General features: G+C 57.1%; 1 protein-coding gene across 1 annotated transcript in view; it reads left to right on the top strand.

The window, feature by feature from the left end:
- The first annotated feature begins 3,398 nt into the window (after positions 1-3,398).
- The window catches only part of SHANK3 (SH3 and multiple ankyrin repeat domains 3), a 53,101-nt gene continuing 38,076 nt past the window's right edge, over positions 3,399-18,423 (top strand). The window contains exons 1-10 of the mRNA XM_076006870.1: positions 3,399-3,698; positions 4,036-4,239; positions 5,916-5,987; positions 7,832-7,940; positions 8,014-8,165; positions 8,259-8,426; positions 8,579-8,695; positions 8,824-8,901; positions 9,842-9,908; positions 17,312-17,588. Coding sequence (XP_075862985.1) covers positions 3,399-3,698; positions 4,036-4,239; positions 5,916-5,987; positions 7,832-7,940; positions 8,014-8,165; positions 8,259-8,426; positions 8,579-8,695; positions 8,824-8,901; positions 9,842-9,908; positions 17,312-17,588 — 1,544 coding nt within the window. The remainder of the gene's footprint in view (positions 3,699-4,035; positions 4,240-5,915; positions 5,988-7,831; positions 7,941-8,013; positions 8,166-8,258; positions 8,427-8,578; positions 8,696-8,823; positions 8,902-9,841; positions 9,909-17,311; positions 17,589-18,423) is intronic.

The raw sequence follows: 18,423 nt of genomic DNA, 5'->3' as shown, positions 1-18,423 counted from the left end.
GAGTCAGGTTAGCTGGGACAGAAACTGGCGTTAGCCTTTGGGGACCAGGCCACTGTGGACAGAGAGGAGAGAGGGAGGGCCGAGCTGGGATTCAGAAGAGGAAGTGGGCTGGAGGGAGTGATAGCCAAGGGCAGGATGGCGGGATGGCAGGAGGGGACACATCTGAGTGCAGCTGAGGCAAACTGCCCCACCAAGCGGGTAGCCAGCAGCGGGCGAAGTGGGCCCACCAGAAGGCCAGAAACTGGGATGGGGGCGTGAACCACCCACGCTGGAGGGCCTGGGCATTGCTGGCACATTAAATGCTGAAGCAGGGAGGGGAGATGCACCAGTGAGGGCCCTCCTGGTGGCCTTGAGGCCCAGGGGTGGCTGCGGGCACAGGGCTGGGCTCCACTGGGGGGCTGCCCCCAGCACTGCGCCAGGCACTATTCTGGGTGCTTTGCCCACAGGAGCGCCCCCAGGCCTGCGAGGCCTATTTGTGTCTACGTGTGTGTGGGGGAGACGGGAGGAAGTGGGGATGGTGAGAAGGACGGATCTTTCTGGAGTTTTGGCCCCGATGGAAGGAGGGGAGAGCAGAGGGGCCTTGGTGGTCGCGAGAACCCTGAAACCCGCTCTTTTCAGGATAGAGACAGGAAAACAGCAGAGGTGGGGCCAGGCCAGGCCAGAGGTGGCCCTGCCTGGGAGGTGGGGTCTGGCGGGCCTGGGGGAGGGTGGCCTGGAGGAGCCTGGGGACTGTGCTCAACAAAATACGGGGCAAAGACACCCCCTGTCCCTTGGCTTCCTTCTCCAGGAACCCACCCAGAGGACGTCATGTGTCTAAGTGCTTCTGGGCATTGTTATTTTTGCTGTTTGCCGGGGTGGTGGTGGAGCTGGGGAGTGACTCAGGCTTGGACCCTGTTCACGGCGTGCACGTCATGCGTGCCAGGCACGGTGCAGAGCTTGAGCTCAGGGCAGCGCTCAGCAGGGGCTCCGGTGCAGCCCTGGGCAGTGGGTCTCCCGCCCAGCTGAGTCTAGAGCCCATCAATCTGTTGGTTGCCAGTTGGCAAAGACATGAGATTTTCTCCTGAAAGGCTCGGCAGCCAGAGCCACAGTGCCTGGGTTGGGTGGCTGGAGGAGGCTGAAGGGGCCCCCGTGAGGTCCAGGCTGGGCGGGCAGGCCAGAGGGAACATGGCCAGGGCCTCTGGGTCCATCCAGACCAAGGGTAGGTTTGCAGGGAGAGCTCAAGGGAGAGCGAGAAGTTCTCGCTGTGGAGAGAGGTGCAGCCTCCTCCCTCCCAGCCCCAGCTGATGGACGAGCACCGTCCACCACCTTGTAGCTGGCCACGGCGGGTTAAGAGGCTGAGACCTCAGAGCAAAGGCAGATGGAGGCAGTGGTGGGAGGGGCAGGGTGGGGGGACAGCAGGGCAGGGCAGGGCGGGAGTGGGGGCTGGGTGCTGGGGAGGGGAGAGCGACTGGGGCAGGAAGACGGTGGAGACACGAGAGGGGCCATGAAGCACTAGTTTCCTCTCTCCAGGGCTGGGCCACAGGAAATCCAGCCCTCATGCTTCCCAAGGTGTTTCCTGAAGATAAGGGAGCCTGGACAGCCCTTCCTGATCCCTGCTCCCCGCCCCCACCCCCCATCCTGCCCTAGCCTCTGGGGACCCCAGCTGGCCCACGCAGACCGGGCCAGTGGCCTTGGGAGGAGCCTGGACAGGGGTAGGAAGGAGGTCTGCGCATCCTGGGGCCACACTTCCTGGGCAGGGAGGGTCCATCCAGGTTTGGGAAGGAAGCCGGACCAGACCCATAGACAGCGCGGACAGCAGCTGGGCAGGTCGGTGGAGCTCTGAGGAGGCAGAGATTCTTCCTCAAGTGGGGGCAGACCTCCAGGCTGGTCCAAGGGGAGAGGGGCCCTAGCCCGGGGCTGACCAAAGGCTGTTTTGGGGGCAGAGGGCTGGTCAGAAATTGTATGGGGTCAGGGGGCACTTCGTGGTGGGCAGGCGGTGGTCACAGTGGGTCTGTGGGAAGTGGGGGCTGTTCTGGGAGGGGCGTCAAGTGCTGTTCCGTGTGAGGTCCGGGTATTTCTAGGATAATTCAGGTCGTCACAGGGAGGGGTAGGGAGGTTTCCTGTGTGTATGGGGGCCAGGGCAGGTCAAGGTTATTTCTGGGAGGCTCAGGAATAGCCAGTTTCGTAGGCGATCCAGGGCTCTCCCGGAGGAGGGGAGGCTGGGGCCAGGGCCATTTCCCACCGCAGGCAGAGGGTTTCCCCAAGCCTGGTTAGTTCTACCAAGCTGGCAGGTGTGGCTGCTCTCCTGGCTCTGCTGCGGGGTCGGGGGCTGTTTTTCGGGGGTGGGTCAGTCAAGGCAAGTCGGGAGAGCTCCCTGGGTGTTGGGAGCTGTTTCTCGGGAGATGAGGGAGGTTCCGACGTTTAGGGGCTGCTCTTCGTTCGGGGGCGCGAGGGGTGCGGTGTTCACAGGGCTGGGTAGTTCCGAGAGGCTCACCAGGGTTGGGGACCTGGCGCGCTCCAGTGGGGCCGCCTGAGCTAGTTTCTTTACTGAGCTCCCCCTCCTCCGCCCACTCGTCACCCCCTCCCGCGTTGCCACGACAACGCGTAAAACTAAAATTCACTTCCCAGTCGCAGGTGGAGACTAGTAGCGCCCCCTCCCCTAGCCCTTCTTCGCAGGTCGCGCCCCCATCCCGTCGTCGCTAAGGTGACGGGGAGGGGGCGACAGGCGTCGCATCTCCAGGCCGACCAGGGGTCTGGGGAGGAGCCCGGAGCAAACTCCCCAAACTCCGCCGGGGTCGGGGTGCCGCGCTGAGCCCTGCTGGGCGTGGTCGAAAGGGTTAATTCGGAAGGGCCTCTCACGCGGGGACAGGGAAGCCCCGGGCCCTCCAAGGCCGGAGGTTCCCCTTGTCCGACCCCCAGGACTGGGGCAGGGCTGGTCCCGCCGTCTCCTCCCGGCCGGAGTCGGGGGCCGGTAGAGTGGGGGAGAAGCCGTCACCTCCAGAAGTCAATTCTGTTTTTCTCTCCCCTACCTGCCCTGCCTTGGTGCCCTAGCGCAGCCCCCGGCCGGCTCGAGGACCCCCCCTCCGCACCTTCCCCTGTGGTCCGCGGACGCTCGCCCGCTGCGAAAGGGCGGCGCGGTTTCGCGGCTCAGCCACTCCCCTCCCGCCGAGGCCTAGGACTCCCCCCACCCCGCGCACAGCCCCCCGGGCCCCCGCCCGGTGGCTTGGCCCCTCGCCCCCCGCACAAACCTCCCACATCACCCCGGGACCCCGCACGTACCCCCCGACTGGCCCCGAGCCCTCCCGGCCCCCGCCTCCGGCGCAGCCCCCTCGCCACCCCCGCTTCCCTCCCGGCTCAGGCCCCCTCCCCCCGCCGCCCCCGCCCCCGGGGAAGGCAGGCGCCGAGCTGAGCCGGGGCCGATGCAGCTGAGCCGCGCCGCCGCCGCCGCCGCCGCCGCCCCTGCGGAGCCCCCGGAGCCGCTGTCCCCCGCGCCGGCCCCGGCCCCGGCCCCCCCCGGCCCCCTCCCGCGCAGCGCGGCCGACGGGGCTCCGGCGGGGGGGAAGGGGGGGCCGGGGTGCGGCGCGGAGTCCCCGCGCGCTCCGTTCCCAGCCGCGGGCAGCCCCGGCCCCGGCCCCGGCCCGGGCTTCGGCGCGGGGATGGACGGCCCCGGGGCCAGCGCCGTGGTCGTGCGCGTCGGCATCCCGGACCTGCAGCAGACGGTGAGCCCCGGCGCCCCGGGCAAGGCCGTGCCCCGCGCTCCCCGCCCGGCATCCCCCACCCCCGCCAGGCGCGCCCGGCGCCCCGGACCCCCGGCCCACGGCTACTCACCCCTCCCCCGCCGCCTCCGCCGGGACCCTCCCCATCGCCGGGGCGGGGCCGGGGGAAGCCCAGCCCCGGGGCGGGGCTTCGGTCGCTGTGCGCGGAGGCGCGGGGTCCGGGCCGTGCTTATCCGAGCCCCGGACTCCGGCTGGGGCCCGGGGCTCGGCACCCTGCGCGGAGCCGGGCCGGGCGGGTCCGCGCTCGCCGGGTCTGCGCTCACGAGCCGCTCCGCTGCAGAAGTGCCTGCGCCTGGACCCGGCCGCGCCCGTGTGGGCCGCCAAGCAGCGCGTGCTCTGCGCCCTCAACCACAGTCTCCAGGACGCGCTCAACTACGGGCTCTTCCAGCCGCCCTCCAGGGGCCGCGCCGGCAAGTTCCTGGATGAGGAGCGGCTCTTGCAGGATTACCCGCCCAACCTGGACACGCCCCTGCCCTACCTGGAGGTGCGGCAGGCAGGCCCGGGCGAGGGGGCAGCGCGCGGGGTGGGACCCCTGAGCTCCGTGGCATGATCAGTGAAGGGCATGGCCTTCGCTCACGGAAGGAGTTAGGGTGGGAGCCATGTGCGTGAGGGGCAGTGTGCAGTGAGCAAACACCATGTGTGCAGTGAGGGGTGTGCAGTGAACAGGTACAGTGAGTGGTGTGTACAGCATTGCACACACCACTGGGCAGTGAGTAGTGTGAGCAGTGTGCACAGTGCTTGTGGCAGGCAGTGTGCACAGCGAGCAGAGTGTGCAGCCTGGGCAGTGTGAGCGTGTGCAGTGTGAGCAGTGTGCAGTGCGTGCAGTCGGCATGTGCAGTGTGAGCAGTGTGCAGTGCGTGCAGTCGGCATGTGCAGTGTGAGCAGTGGGCAATGCGTGCAGTTGGCATGTGCAGTGTGAGCGTGTGCAGTGCGTGCAGTTGGCGTGTGCAGTGCGTGCAGTTGGCATGTGCAGTGTGAGCAGTGTGCAGTGCGTGCAGTCGGCATGTGCAGTGTGAGCATGTGCAGTGCGTGCAGTCGGCATGTGCAGTGTGAGCAGTGTGCAGTGCGTGCAGTCGGCATGTGCAGTGTGAGCGTGTGCAGTGCGTGCAGTCGGCATGTGCAGTGTGAGCAGTGGGCAATGCATGCAGTTGGCATGTGGAGTGTGAGCGTGTGCAGTGCGTGCAGTTGGCGTGTGCAGTGCGTGCAGTTGGCATGTGCAGTGTGAGCAGTGTGCAGTGCGTGCAGTCGGCATGTGCAGTGTGAGCATGTGCAGTGCGTGCAGTTGGCATGTGCAGTGTGAGCAGTGTGCAGTGCGTGCAGTTGGCATGTGCAGTGTGAGCGTGTGCAGTGCGTGCAGTTGGCATGTGCAGTGTGAGCAGTGTGCAGTGCGTGCAGTTGGCATGTGCAGTGTGCAGTGCGTGCAGTCGGCATGTGCAGTGTGAGCAGTGGGCAGCACATGTGGTGCGAGCACTGAGTATTGCTCTGCGGGGAGGAGTGTGAGCAGGAATGAGTGTGGGAGGGGAATGTGGTGTGAGCAACACACCTGTGTGCACATTTGTCCCTCTCCCCCAGCTGTGAAGTCTTCTGAAGGCAACCTAGGTCCCCTCCTTTGCTCACTCGTCGTGGCGTGGAGGTGTATCGAGTGCCCTGCCAGGCTTGGGGTCACTGACTCAGGCCTTATGGGAAGGTCTCATAGTCGGGCGGGGGGAGGCAGCCAAGGTGAGCACTGGAATAAGATGTATGGAGGCTGAGCCCAAAGTTAGCCTGGCCTCCGTGCTGGCCTAGGGCAGTGGGGTCAGTCCTACTTGGACAGGGGTGTCTAGGGAGTGAGCCTAGAGTCAGGTCTTGGGAGAGGAGCGGGGTTTTCCAGGGACTCCTGGGCAGGAGAGTGAGAGTGCTGCAGGCCGCAGGCAGCCAGAAACGCGGGGCCGGAGTTGGTGGGTAGCAGCAGCTGTCTGTCAGTTTTGTCTGTCCAGCACCGGAGTGCGTGTGTCGGGGTTTGTGTGGCTTCGGGCTGTGCTGCCTGAGGGGCGTGCCGGAGGGCAGTGAGCGGGTGCGGTGTGGCTGACGTGAGCAGGACGGGGTTTGTGGCGTGCTCACTCGCTCATCCCGCTCATCCCGGTGGGTGCGTTTTTCTCTACCTTTTCTTTATCTGAGCAGTTTCGATACAAGCGTCGAGTTTATGCCCAGAACCTCATTGATGATAAGCAGTTTGCAAAGCTTCACACCAAGGTAAAGAGACGATCACGGGGAGGAGACCCAGGAGTTACTTCCCACCTCCCTGTGGCCACTGCCCCCACCCCAGCCTGGGGTGGCCACAGACCGCTGGCTTTGGCTCAGTCTGCCCCCCTCCCGTCAGAGCGGGTACTGGGGAGGGCGGGGCACAGGTTCCAGGCCCCGTGTGGGGGCTGGCAGTCTGGCCACGGGTTCCAGTGAGATCAGACTCCCGCTGACCCTCTGGTGAGCCCCTGATGGAGTGTCCTGTGAGGAGAAGCTGGGTGGGAGGGAGTGGACAAGCCTCTGATGTGACCTGTTGGGGCAAGGCGCCCAGCACGAGTGATCACCCAGTGCTGGGCACTTAGGCACCTCATTAGTTCTCTCCTGGGAGGGACTATTATCACCCCGTTTCACGGATGGGGAAACTGAGTGCCAGAGAAGTTAAGTCACTTGCTCACAACTGTGAAGCCAGTGAAGCTGGGCCTGAACCCAGGTCTGTATCACTCCAGGCCCTGTGTCCAGGCACACCTGTGAGGTGTCTACTGCCGGGCACTACCTGCAGTGTGGGCCTGACCCCAAAAATGCCCCTTGGGGGCACCTCACTGCCTCCTCTGAGTGTGGGAGGGGCAGGGTGGGCGCCACAACCCTCCTCACGGGCAGACTTCCTGAGCTGCTGCCCCCGGCTCCATGGACCAGTGAGCATCTGCTTGCCGGACGCTTCGCTGATGGTCTCTGGAGCCTAGGAGAGGGGTCACTGCCACCTTGCGCCTAATGACCTGTCTGTGACCCCAGAGCCTCAGGCTTCTGTGCCAGACTTTGCTGCTGCCCCAGGCCAGGAGGGATCGGCGGCTGTGAGGTCCTCCTCTCCCCCCACTGGCCCTCATGTGACCTTGTCCCTCTGGGTTCCTCCCCCATGTTACCTGTCCTCCGCATTCTCCTCAGTGACCAACAGGACATGAGTGACTCTTGCTCTTCGGGGCGTCCTATTTGTTTTTAGGATGAGTCTAAATTTCCTCCCATAGCTGCGTGTTCCTGCCCACCAAGGCTCCAGCTGGCCCTTCCCTCTCCCCACGCCCTGGCTCTGGCTTTGAACAGGCCCCTTCCTCTGGTTTCATCGCCCTGGCCCACCCGAGGAGGTCCTCTCCCGTGGCAGTGGTTCCTGGAGCACCCTCTCCTACTTCTGATCCATATTGAGTGTTTCTGGAAGGCTCCAGGCCTTTAGCCAGGGCACCCTGCCTTGCGTGTTAGCATCCGTGGCCCTGGCCAGGGCCAGGGAGGCTTTGCTGGGTGAACGAATGTATGATTGGGTGAATGAATAAATGGCAGATAAAGTCACGTCACAGGAGGGTTCCCCAGTGGGGGGTAGGACCCTCAGGGTGGCTGGTGGAGAAGATGAGCCAGAGGAGGAGCAGGTGGCCCTGGCAGGGTGCAGCTCAAGGCTGCCCTGGGGCTGGTTCCTGCCAGGTGGACTTCGGGCTCTTCCAGGCTAAGCTGGTTGGGCCAGAGGGCAGAGCCGGGCAGTGGCTGGGGCTGGAGTGGGGGGCTTCCTTGTGGGGCACCCCAAGGTGGATCTGTCCTTGGTATGGAGCGGCCGGGCTCAGGCTGACAGTTGTGGCGGGTTTGGAAGTCAGGATGCCGGGAAGGGCTTTGAGCCGCTCATGGGCCTGTCGGGTTGGAATCAGGGCCGAGGTGGAATGCAGGGCTGAGGGTGCTGGTGATGCTGTCGGGTGACAGGCCAGAGTGCTGGAGGTGCGGCAGTGACGCCCTACAGGTGGCCTGAGGCTTGCAGGAGGAAGGTGGGTGGTGGTCAGATGACGGTGGCCGTGGTGCTGGGCTGACCGGGATGGCTGGCATTCCAGGCGAATCTGAAGAAGTTCATGGACTATGTCCAACTGCACAGCACGGACAAGGTGGCCCGCCTGCTGGACAAGGGGCTGGACCCCAATTTCCATGACCCTGACTCTGGAGGTGAGGAGTGGAGCAGGGAGGGGCATGGCCCGTAAGTGGCCGGGACCTAACTTGTATCTGTCGCCTAAACCAGAGTGCCCTCTGAGCCTCGCAGCCCAGCTGGACAATGCCACGGACCTGCTGAAGGTGCTGAGGAACGGTGGTGCCCACCTGGACTTCCGTACCCGAGATGGGCTAACCGCCGTGCACTGTGCCACACGCCAGCGGAATGCAGCAGCGTTGACGGTCAGTGAGCGCGGGGCCTGGCCTGGAGGGGCATCTGGCCTGGTGGGGGAGGAAGCTGGGCCTGGCATGGATGCTGAGGCTCTTTGCCCTCAGACCCTGCTGGACCTGGGGGCCTCGCCCGACTACAAGGACAGCCGCGGCCTGACACCCCTGTACCACAGCGCCCTGGGGGGTGGGGATGCCCTCTGCTGTGAGCTGCTTCTCCACGACCATGCTCAGCTGGGGACCACCGATGAGAATGGCTGGCAGGAGATCCATCAGGTGGGCAGGGAGCGTGAGGTGGGGGTCCCAGCCTCTGCGTGCTAAGTGGGGGTCCTGGGCTCTGCGTGTAGGGCTGGGGGTTCTGGACTGTCAGGGCTGGGGGGGTCCCAGCCTCTGTCCAGGGACCCTGCAACACATTCTTCCTCCCCTAGGCCTGCCGCTTTGGGCATGTGCAGCACCTGGAGCACCTGCTCTTCTACGGAGCCAACATGGGGGCCCAGAATGCCTCGGGGAACACAGCCCTGCACATCTGTGCCCTCTACAACCAGGTGTGTGCGAGCCCACTCGCTGGTCCCCGTGCTGCCGGGTTTGCACTGAGCACATCTATGTGCGTCCTTCTGCGTGTGGGCCTGTGCCCTGCGTGCAGCCTGACCCTGGCCCTCTGGCCTCCCAACAGGAAAGCTGCGCTCGTGTCCTGCTTTTCCGTGGAGCCAACAAGGATGTCCGCAATTACAACAGCCAGACGGCTTTCCAGGTACACAGGTGGTCTGCAGGAGCGTCTGTCTGTCTCTGTGTGACTCAGCCCAGAGTCTGAACCTGGGCTCCTCCCTGGGAGGCATTGAGGGAGCCCCCACTCCACGGTTGCTGCAGGAGGTGTAGGGGAAGGGAGGGGCCCAGCACGCGAGGGGTTAATGCCAGTGGCTTCTCCACCCCACTGCCAGGGGAGAGGGGTCAGGGAACTGGGGCGGGGGGAGGACAGGTATGGGTCTAGGCCCCCAAGGCAGGCAGGGATACAGAAGCCACACTGGAGAGGGCGCAGTCCCAGCCCCTGATGTTTCTGAGCCTTTCTTCCAGCCAGGTCTGGCTGGCAGCCGATGACCAGGCAGGTGAGGTCTCTGTGTGGCCTAGAGTGTGTTGGGGGGGGGCCTGGGGGTGTCACAGGGACTTGCAGGCCACAGCTGGGCCCTGTTCTCAGCTGGAGTGAGCTGTGGAGAGAGCTGGCCAGGCTGCAGTGGTGGTGGGGGCACGGCGGGGCTGGTGGCTTGGGCACGTCTGGAAGTAGACACAGCAGGGCCTACTGGATGACCAGGCGCCGGGGCGGAAGGGAAGAAGGAGGCTGACAGGCCTGGCAGCAGTGGGCCATGGCTGAGACGGGCAGGGCAGCCACGTGGAAGGGCAGATGGAGAGTTCAGGTGGGGTGACCAGTGTTCCTCAGTCTGCCCGGGACTCTTGGCTTTTAGCCCTGAAAGTCTCATGTCCGGGACACCTCCAGTCCCAGGGAGACGGCTGGTGGTCACCTGGTCACAGGGTGTGTGTGTAGCACCCTACTATCGTTACTGCCTGTGACTAGCATTGTCCCAGTTACAGTCAGGAGTATGTGTGACTAGAGAACTAGGAGCAGCTGCCGGGTCGTGGGGATGCAGATTTGGTGCTGCTGAGCCTCCCTCCCTCCCCCGACTGCTTCCCCGCCCCAGGTAGCCATCATTGCAGGGAACTTTGAGCTCGCCGAAGTCATCAAGACCCACAAGGACTCGGATGTCGGTGAGTTCTGCCTGCCTCAGGGCCCTGTTGGCTGTGGGCGTGTGTGGTTGTCAGGGGCCCAGCAGGTACAGGGGTCAGTGGGGACATAACAAGGGGGCCCCTCTTCCAAATCTCTTCCTTCAGCTCCACTCTGTGTGGCCATGGTCTGTTCCTGGTCCCTGCAGGCATGGGACACGTACCGAGTGGACAGTGGTTCCGGTCAGGGTTAAGAGCATGGCCAGGTTTGGGCTGTGGCCTGGGGTTGGCTCTGAGCTTAGGGGTCAGCTTAGGTCAAGAGTGGGGTGGAAGTTAGGGTCAGGGTCCCTGTTTCCTTCAGGCCCTACGAAGGGCCAGCCAGGATTGTGGGGGCAGTGGGTCTCATTTCAGCTGAAATAAGAGTGAGTGTAGGTGACCCAGAGCATGCTCTCAGTATGACAAGATCACATAAGTGTGCGTGTGGAGGAGACAACGCCGTGAGGAGGTGGGAATAGGGCAGCAGCTGTCCCGAAGGTCAGGAGCTCTGAGCTCCCTGCGGCCAGCATGCAAAGGGAAGCCTGGCACATGCGTGACTTCTGGTCCTAGAAGGAAAGCCAGGAGCACACGTGCGGCCTTGGCCCCAGGACTGGCAGGACACAGTGCACCGCCCTCGCACCTGAGCCTCTGGGGGTCCCCACCCACTCCCACGTCTCTGCTTGGTGGGGGCGGCAGGGGCTGCAGGAGAGGCGGGCCTGCCCTCCAGGAAAGGGTGCTGTCTGGCCAGAAGTTACTCCCTCTGGCCGTCTGGCCTGGTGGACCTCCCTTCCTGGATCCCTCCGTATTCTGGGTGGGCCGGGCTTTTCTGCCCGTGGCTCTCGTTGGAACACGGACTCCCAGGCCCACCTTCCTGTCAGTAGCGTTTTCTGGTGGGTGTCCTCATTTTTCATCTCTCTCTTTTTTTGTAATTTGAAATGATGGTGGGCAGCAAAGGGCTGGGACAGGTTTTAGGGTTAGAATCCTGCTTGTGTTTAATGTGAGGTTATGGTCAGGGCTGGGGTTGAATTTCGGACTGGGGTTAAGCTTCAGGTCAAGTTCATGTTTCTGTAGGTTCCCCCTAAAAGGCACCTCTCCTGCCAGTAGGGCTCAGTCGTGAGTCCCTTGTGTCCCGGCAGCACCAGGGCAGTGATAACCGCCGAACTGTCCCTGGGTGCGGGAGACCCTCGGTGACAGCTGTGGCGTCAGTAGTTGGGCGTTGAGTGAGTGACTGAGCCCGTGGAATGATGTAGGGTTGGAGTCCAGGTCGGATCAGGAGGGAACTCTGGTAAGGTTGGGGTTTGGATTGGGGCTGAGATATAGCTGCAGTCCGGTTGGGGCTGGTGAGTGTCGTGGAGGAGGACCTTGGCGTGTGGATGTGTGGCGCCTTCGTTTCTGCCTGTGACTGTCTATCCATGGGAAAGCCACTTGGGACCCCTGTGCCTCAGTTTCTCTTAAATGAAACGTAGTCTTATGGTTGTTAGCATTCCCTTCCCAAATGGCCTCATGCGACATTTGATTCTGGGTGGGGCTGGACTCTGGCAGTGGCTTTGTCTGTCCGGCTGGGGGCTTGTTGTTATCCAGGCCAAGGGGCAGGGAGGCCCCGGCCACCTCTCATCTGTGTGATGTGGACAGAGACGGGCTCCTGGGGCCTCTGCTTTGCGGCTCAGTGTCCGTCTGGTACAGACGTGCTTGCCTGGCTGGGTTTGGGCACTCCGTCCCAGGGCAGTGTCCGGACGGGAGGGGCGGCCAGCAGCACCGACCTGCTTGGGTGTCACACCGCACACTCAGACGACACAGCCAGACAGACACCCTTGAGGATGGGGTGATGCACTCCTTAGTGTTTGCCATGAGCCCCCCATCTCAGTTCACCATCTCAACAACCCCCCAGAGAGTGGTTATTAGCCTGTTTTACAAAGAAGGAAACTGAGGCACAGAGGGGTAATGGCAGAGCCTGTCTTCAGACCTGGGTAGCTCACAGGCCTGTACTTGTCACCCTGTTCCCTCTGCACACGGTCACTCCAAGGACACTCCCTGAATGACAGTCACAAGTCACCATGTCCCACCCGACCTGGGGCCACTGGGTGGGGCTCTGCCCGTCCTTCTTCCTTCTCAGGTGGGAAGGTGCCCACCTGGCGGGGCCTGGCAGGCTGGGACGTGTGTCCCCCTTCACAGGACAGGCCACCTCGCTGTCTCTTGGCAGCCCCACTTGGCCCTCTAGACAGACAGGCTTCAGGTGAGGACCTTGGCCTGAGAGCGGTCAGCTCCGCTTCCTTACCTCTGTCACCGTGGGCCACCCTTTGGGTCACCGCTCTTCCCTTCTCTCCCAGGCACACACTCCCACGCACACGCACACGTGTCGACACGGGTTTGGCATCACACAGCGCTTTTGATGAGTGCTCTGGGCAATGCTTCTCACATGACACCATCGCAGGGATCCTGTTAGAGGTAGATCCCCGACTCAGTGGGTCTGGGTGGGGCCTGAGGCTCTGCATGTGTGATCGGCTCTGCCGTGAGGCCAGTGCTGCTGGTCCCTGGTCCACACTTTGCACGACCGGGAAGTGCTGCAGGTGATTCCCTGCAGACCAGATCCAGCCCGCAGCCTGCTTTTTGTTTTTAAATTGAGGCGAAATGTACATAACATAATAGTAACTATTTTACTGGAACAGTTTAGTGGCGTTTCATACATTCACGATGTTGTGCAGCCAATTCTACTGAATTCCAAAACGTTTTCACGCCCCCCAAAAGAAAACCCCAGACACATTAAGCAGCTGTTCTGTACTGCCCTCCTCTGTCACCACTGACATGCATGCTGTCCCTACCCATGCACCTGTTCTTGGTGTTTCATACAAATGGGATCACATAGGACCTGACCCTTTGTGTTTAGCTGCTTTTACTCAGCATGTTTGTGAGCTTCATCCACCTTGTAGGATGTGTCACTATTTCATTCCTTTTTATGGCTGAATAATATTTCTTTGTCTAAATGACATTTTGTTTGTCCTTTCATCCAATGTCGGATATGTGGGTTGTTTCTACCTTTTGGCTATTGAGAATATTGCAGCTATGAATGTGTGTGTACATGAATTCTGTGTGAATACCTGTTTTTAGTTCTCTTGGGTATATACCTAGGCGTGGAATTGTGAGGTCATGTGATAATTCTATGTTTAACTTTTTCAGGAATTGCCAAACTATTTTCCACCATTTTACATTCCGACCAGCAATGTATGAGGTTTCCAGTTTCTTCACGTTCTTATCAACGCTTGTTACTTTGCTTTTTAAAAATTTTATAGCCATTCTAGGAAGTGTGGGGTGGTATTTCACTACGGTTTTGATTTTTATTTCCTTAATGACTAGTGATTTTGAGCATTTTTTCATGTGCTTATTGTCCATTTGTGTATCTTTTTTGGAGAAATGTCAAGTCCTTTGCCCATTTTTAAGTTGGATTGTTTATTTTTGTTGTTGAGTTGTAAGAGTTCTTCATATATTCTGAATACTATACTCTTATCAGATATATGATTTATAAATATTTTCTCCTATTCTGTAGGATAGGAGATCCTTGTGACTTTCTTCATAATGTCCTTTGGTTTATTTAGAGTCTTTAATTTTGCTGAAGTTCAATGTATCTATTTTTTCTTTTGTTGCTTATGCTTTGGGTGTCATATCTAAGACTCTGTTGCCAAATCTAAGGTCAGGATTTGCCCACTATGATTTCTTCTAAGAGTTTTATGGTTTTATCTCTTTTATTAGGGCACTGATCCATTTTAAGTTGATTGTTTAATATGTTGTGAGGTAGGGATCCATCTTCAAATGGATATCCACTTGTCCAGAGAATAGTCTCTTTTTTGAAGAGACTCTTATTTTCCCATTGAATGGTCTTGACACCCTTGTCAAAAATCAATTGGTCATAGATATATGTGTTTATCTGGACTTGCAGTTCTATCCCATTGGGCCATGTGTTTATTCTTATGCCAGTACCTCATGGTTTTGATTGCTGTGGCTTTGTGGTAAGTTTTGAAATTGCGAGGTTTGAGTGCTCCAGCTATGTTCCCATTATTTTATATTAATTTTGGCTAATCAGCACCCTTTGTGATTCCATATAGATTTGAGGATTGCTTTTCTATTTCTGCAAAAAAGGACGTTAGAATTTTGATAGGGATTGCATTGAATCTGTAGATCACTCTGGGTAGTATTAACATTTTAGCAATATTGTCTTCCAGGCTGGGCACTGTGGCTTATGCCTGTAATCCTAGCACTCTGGGAGGCCGAGGTAGGAGGGTCACTTGAAGTCAAGAGTTTGAGACCAACCTGAGCAAGAGTGAGACCCTGTCTCTACTAAAAATAGAAAAAATTAGCCGGGCATGGTGATGCACACCTGTAGTTCCAGCTACTCAGGAGGCTGAGGCAGGAGGATCACTTGAGCCCAGGAGTTTGAGGAGTGAGCTATGATGATGCCATTATACTCCTGCCTGGGCAACAGAGTGAGACTCTGTTGCAAAAAAAAAAAAAAAAAAAAAAAATATATATATATATATATATATATATAGTCTTCCAATTAATAAATATAGGATGTCATTCTATTTATTTAGGTCATCTTTAGGCAATGTGTTATTATTTTCAATATACAAATCTTTTACTTAGTTAAATTTATTCTCAGCATTTTATTCTTTAGATGCTATTATACATGCAACTGTCTTCTTAATTTTGTTTTTGGGTTGTTTATTGCTATTGTATAGAAACACAACTCATTGTTGTGTGCTGACCCTGCACCCTACATCTTTGCTCAATTCACTTATTAGCTCTAGTAAACAAAAAGTTCAGTAGCTTTTCTTGTAGATGCTCTGGGATTTTTTATATATAGGATTATGCCATCTGCAAATAGAGATAGCTTTACTTCTTCCTTCCCAATTTTGATGCCTTTTATTTCTTCTTTTTCCCCAATTGCTCAGACTAGAGCTTCCAGTCCAGTGCTGAATAGCAGCGTGAAAACGGCCCCTTGCCTAGTTCTTGGTGGTGGGGAAGCTTTCAGTCTCTCACCACTGAGTATGGTATTAGCTGTGGGTGTTTAATAAATGCCCTTTATCATGTTGAAGAAGTTACCCTCTATTATTAGTTTTCTGAATGTTTTTATCATGAAAAGGGATTATGGCAAGTGCTCTTTGTGCCTCAATTTAAATGGTCATGTGGCTTTTTCTCCTGTGTTCTATAGATGTGATATATGACGTTGATTTCATTGGTCTGCAGATTTCTCTCCTTGTGATGTTCGTGTCTGACTTTGGTATCGGGCCTCATAGAGTGAGTTAGGAAGCGTTCCTTCCTCTACTACTTTTTGGACGAGTTTGAGGGTTGGTGTTAATGCTTCTTCATGTGTATAATAGAATTCAACAGTGATGCCATCTGGTGGTGGACTTTTTCTCTGTTGGGAGTTTGTGGTTACTGATTTTTTTGCTTATCATAGGTCTGTTTAGATTTTCGACTTATTTTTGAGTCAGTTTTGGTAATTTGTGTTTTTCTAGGAATTTGTCCATCTCACCTAGTTTATCTAATTTGTTGGCATCTAATTGTTTATTGTATTATATTCCTTTTTATTTATGTGACATCAGTAGTAATGCCCCAAATTTCATTTCTGATTTTAGTTATTTTTCCTTTTGCTAGTTTGGTTTGCTCTTCTTTTTCTATAATAGTTTCCTAAGATATGTAATTAGGTTATTGATTTGAGATTGTTCCCCTCCTTTTTTAATGTAGGTGTTTACAGCTATAAATTTCCCTTTAGGTACTGCTATTGCTGCATCCCTTAATTTTGTTATGTTGTATTTTGTTTTCATTTGTCTCAGTGTTTTCTAATTTCCCTTGTGATTTGTTTTTTGACACATTGGTTGTTTAAGAGTATGATGTTTAATTTCCATATATTTGTGAATTTTTCAGTTTTCCTTCTGTCCTTGATTTCTAGCCTCATTTTTTTGTGATTGGAGAAGATACTGTGTATGATTTAAGTCTTTTAGAAGTTATTGAGACTTGTTTTGTGGCCAAACGTGGTCTATACTGGAACACGTTTCATGTGTACTTGAAAAGAATTCTCAAGAGTATTCTGCTATTGTTGGGTGGCATGTTCTGTATGTATATCTGTTAGATCTAATTGGTTTAAGTCTTCCACGTCCTTATTAATCTCTCTAGATGTTCTTCCCATTATTGGAAATAGGGTATTGAAGTCTCCAACTATTATTGTGGAGTTGCCTATTTCTCCCTTCAGTTGTGTCAATGTTTGTTTCATATATTTTTGTGTTCTGTTGCTTGGTGTCCATATGTTAATCGTTAACCAATATGAACTGTCCCTCCTTGTCTCTTGTTACAGTTTTTACCTTAAAGTTTATTCTGTCTGATATTAATATAGTTGTCCAGCACTCTTTTGATTACTATTTATATGAGATATATTTTTTTATCTTTCCACTTTCACCTGTGAATTTAAAGTGATTCTCTTGTAAATAGCATACAGTTGGATATTTTTTTTTTTTTTTGAGACAGAGTCTCGCTTTCTTGCCCAGGCTAGAGTGAGTGCCGTGGCGTCAGCCTCGCTCACAGCAACCTCAGACTCCTGGGCTCAAGCAATCCTCCTGCCTCAGCCTCCCGAGTAGCTGGGACTACAGGCACGAGCCACCATGCCCGGCTGATTTTATATTATATATATTAGTTGGCCAATTAATTTCTTTCTATTTTTTTATGGTAGAGACGGGGTCTCGCTCAGGCTGGTTTTGAACTCCTGACCTTGAGCAATCCGCCCGCCTCGGCCTCCCAGAGTGCTAGGATTACAGGCGTGAGCCACCGCGCCCGGCCCAGTTGGATATTTTTTAATCACCATCTGCCTTTATAATAAATTTCTATGGGAATACAGACACACCTATTTGCTTATATATTGCTTGTTGGTGTCTTTGTGCCATGGTGGCAGAGTTCAGTCACTGTGACCTAGACTATATGGCTTGCAAAGCCTGAAGTAGTTACTGCCTGACTATAGAAAAAGTCTATACCCCTGGTCTGGAATGTCTTTTACAGTTTCCTTAGCTAACTGCAGATGGCCCCATACAGCAGTCGTCTGGTGAGGTTTGGCCCATGGAGCCTGCTTTGTCCTAGAGCTGGTGAAATGGGGGCAGGTCTGAGAGCAGAGCTCAGCACCCCAAGGCTTCCTTAGCCTGAGGGGAGCAGGCTTCCATCCCTGAAGCTAGAGTTGGTGGCGGTTTGACTGGGATATGGCCCCTCAGTGGTAGCTTTACTCAGAGCATGGCCGACTGTTTGGGTTTGCCTGGGACCAAGGTGGTTCCCGGAATGTAGGATTTTAGTTTTAAAATCTGGGAAGCTTGGGCAAACTGGGACTAGCTGGTCACACAGCTGCTGTTCAGATACTTACCTGTGCCCCCCTACCCCAGTGCCCTTCAGGGAAACCCCCAGCTATGCAAAGCGGCGGCGTCTGGCTGGCCCCAGTGGCTTGGCGTCCCCTCGGCCCCTGCAGCGCTCGGCCAGCGACATCAACCTGAAGGGCGAGGCGCAGCCAGCAGCTTCTCCCGGACCCTCGCTGAGAAGCCTCCCCCACCAGTTACTGCTCCAGCGGCTGCAGGAGGAGAAAGATCGAGACCGGGATGGTGACCAGGAGAATGACATCGTTGGTGGCCCCTTATCAGGCAGGGGCAGCCAGAGCAAGATCAGGTAGGAGGCTGGGAGGCCCTGGAGGGAGCAGGTGGGTGGTGTGCCAGCACGTGAGCCAGGAGCAGCTGGCACTGGGAGGCGGGAGAGGCCCAGTGGCTCCTGGCACCTGTACGGTGCTGGGCTAGAGCCTGAGGTGAGGGAACGTCTAGGCCCCCAGCCGGGTCTTCCTGGATGGGGAAGGGAGGAAGGTGAGGCCCTCTAGGCTGTGTCCGTGTCACACAGAGACAGTCACGCCAATCTCTGGTTGGAGCGGGGGCTGACCTTGAGGACAGCACTGGGTAGAGAAAGTGTGGTCTGACCTGTGGCTTAGAAAGTTCGCTGCAGAGCCAGGGAGGGCTGGGATGAGTCAGGGCTGGTGGCATGTGGTAAGGGGTCATGGAGCTGCCACTCCAGGAGGGCTCAGAACCCACCAGCTCTGCCCCCAGGAGGTAGTCTTGGTCTTCCCCCCACCCCCAGTCCTGATATACCTGCAGGACTCTTTCTGTTCTTTACCCTTCATCCTGAGCCCTGGGGCCCTGAGAAGCCAGGGACACTTGAGGGAGTTGGTGTCCCCAGAACTTACAGTAGCAGGCCTGGACAGAGCCTGCTGACTTCTGTGGGCTGTGCAGTGGGGGCTGGCGGTGGACACTGGCTCTCAGGTGGCCACTCCGTGCCTGGGTTTCCTGTCCTTAAGGTGGGACCAACCCTGCCCAGGTTGTTATCTGTGGGAAGCCTTCCGGCAGGTCCTGGGCAGATGAGGGGTCTCTGCTGGGATCCCCTGGTCCACGGTGTAGGCTGGCGACTGCTGGCTGAGGCACCGTCCTCCCCGTGCCTTGAGGGCGGGAGCTGCCTTTCT

Source organism: Microcebus murinus, chromosome 10, assembly GCF_040939455.1.
Source record: "Microcebus murinus isolate Inina chromosome 10, M.murinus_Inina_mat1.0, whole genome shotgun sequence".
NCBI lineage: Eukaryota > Metazoa > Chordata > Mammalia > Primates > Cheirogaleidae > Microcebus > Microcebus murinus.
Note: the sequence above shows the minus strand (reverse complement) of the source record. Positions and strands in the feature narration are given on the sequence as shown.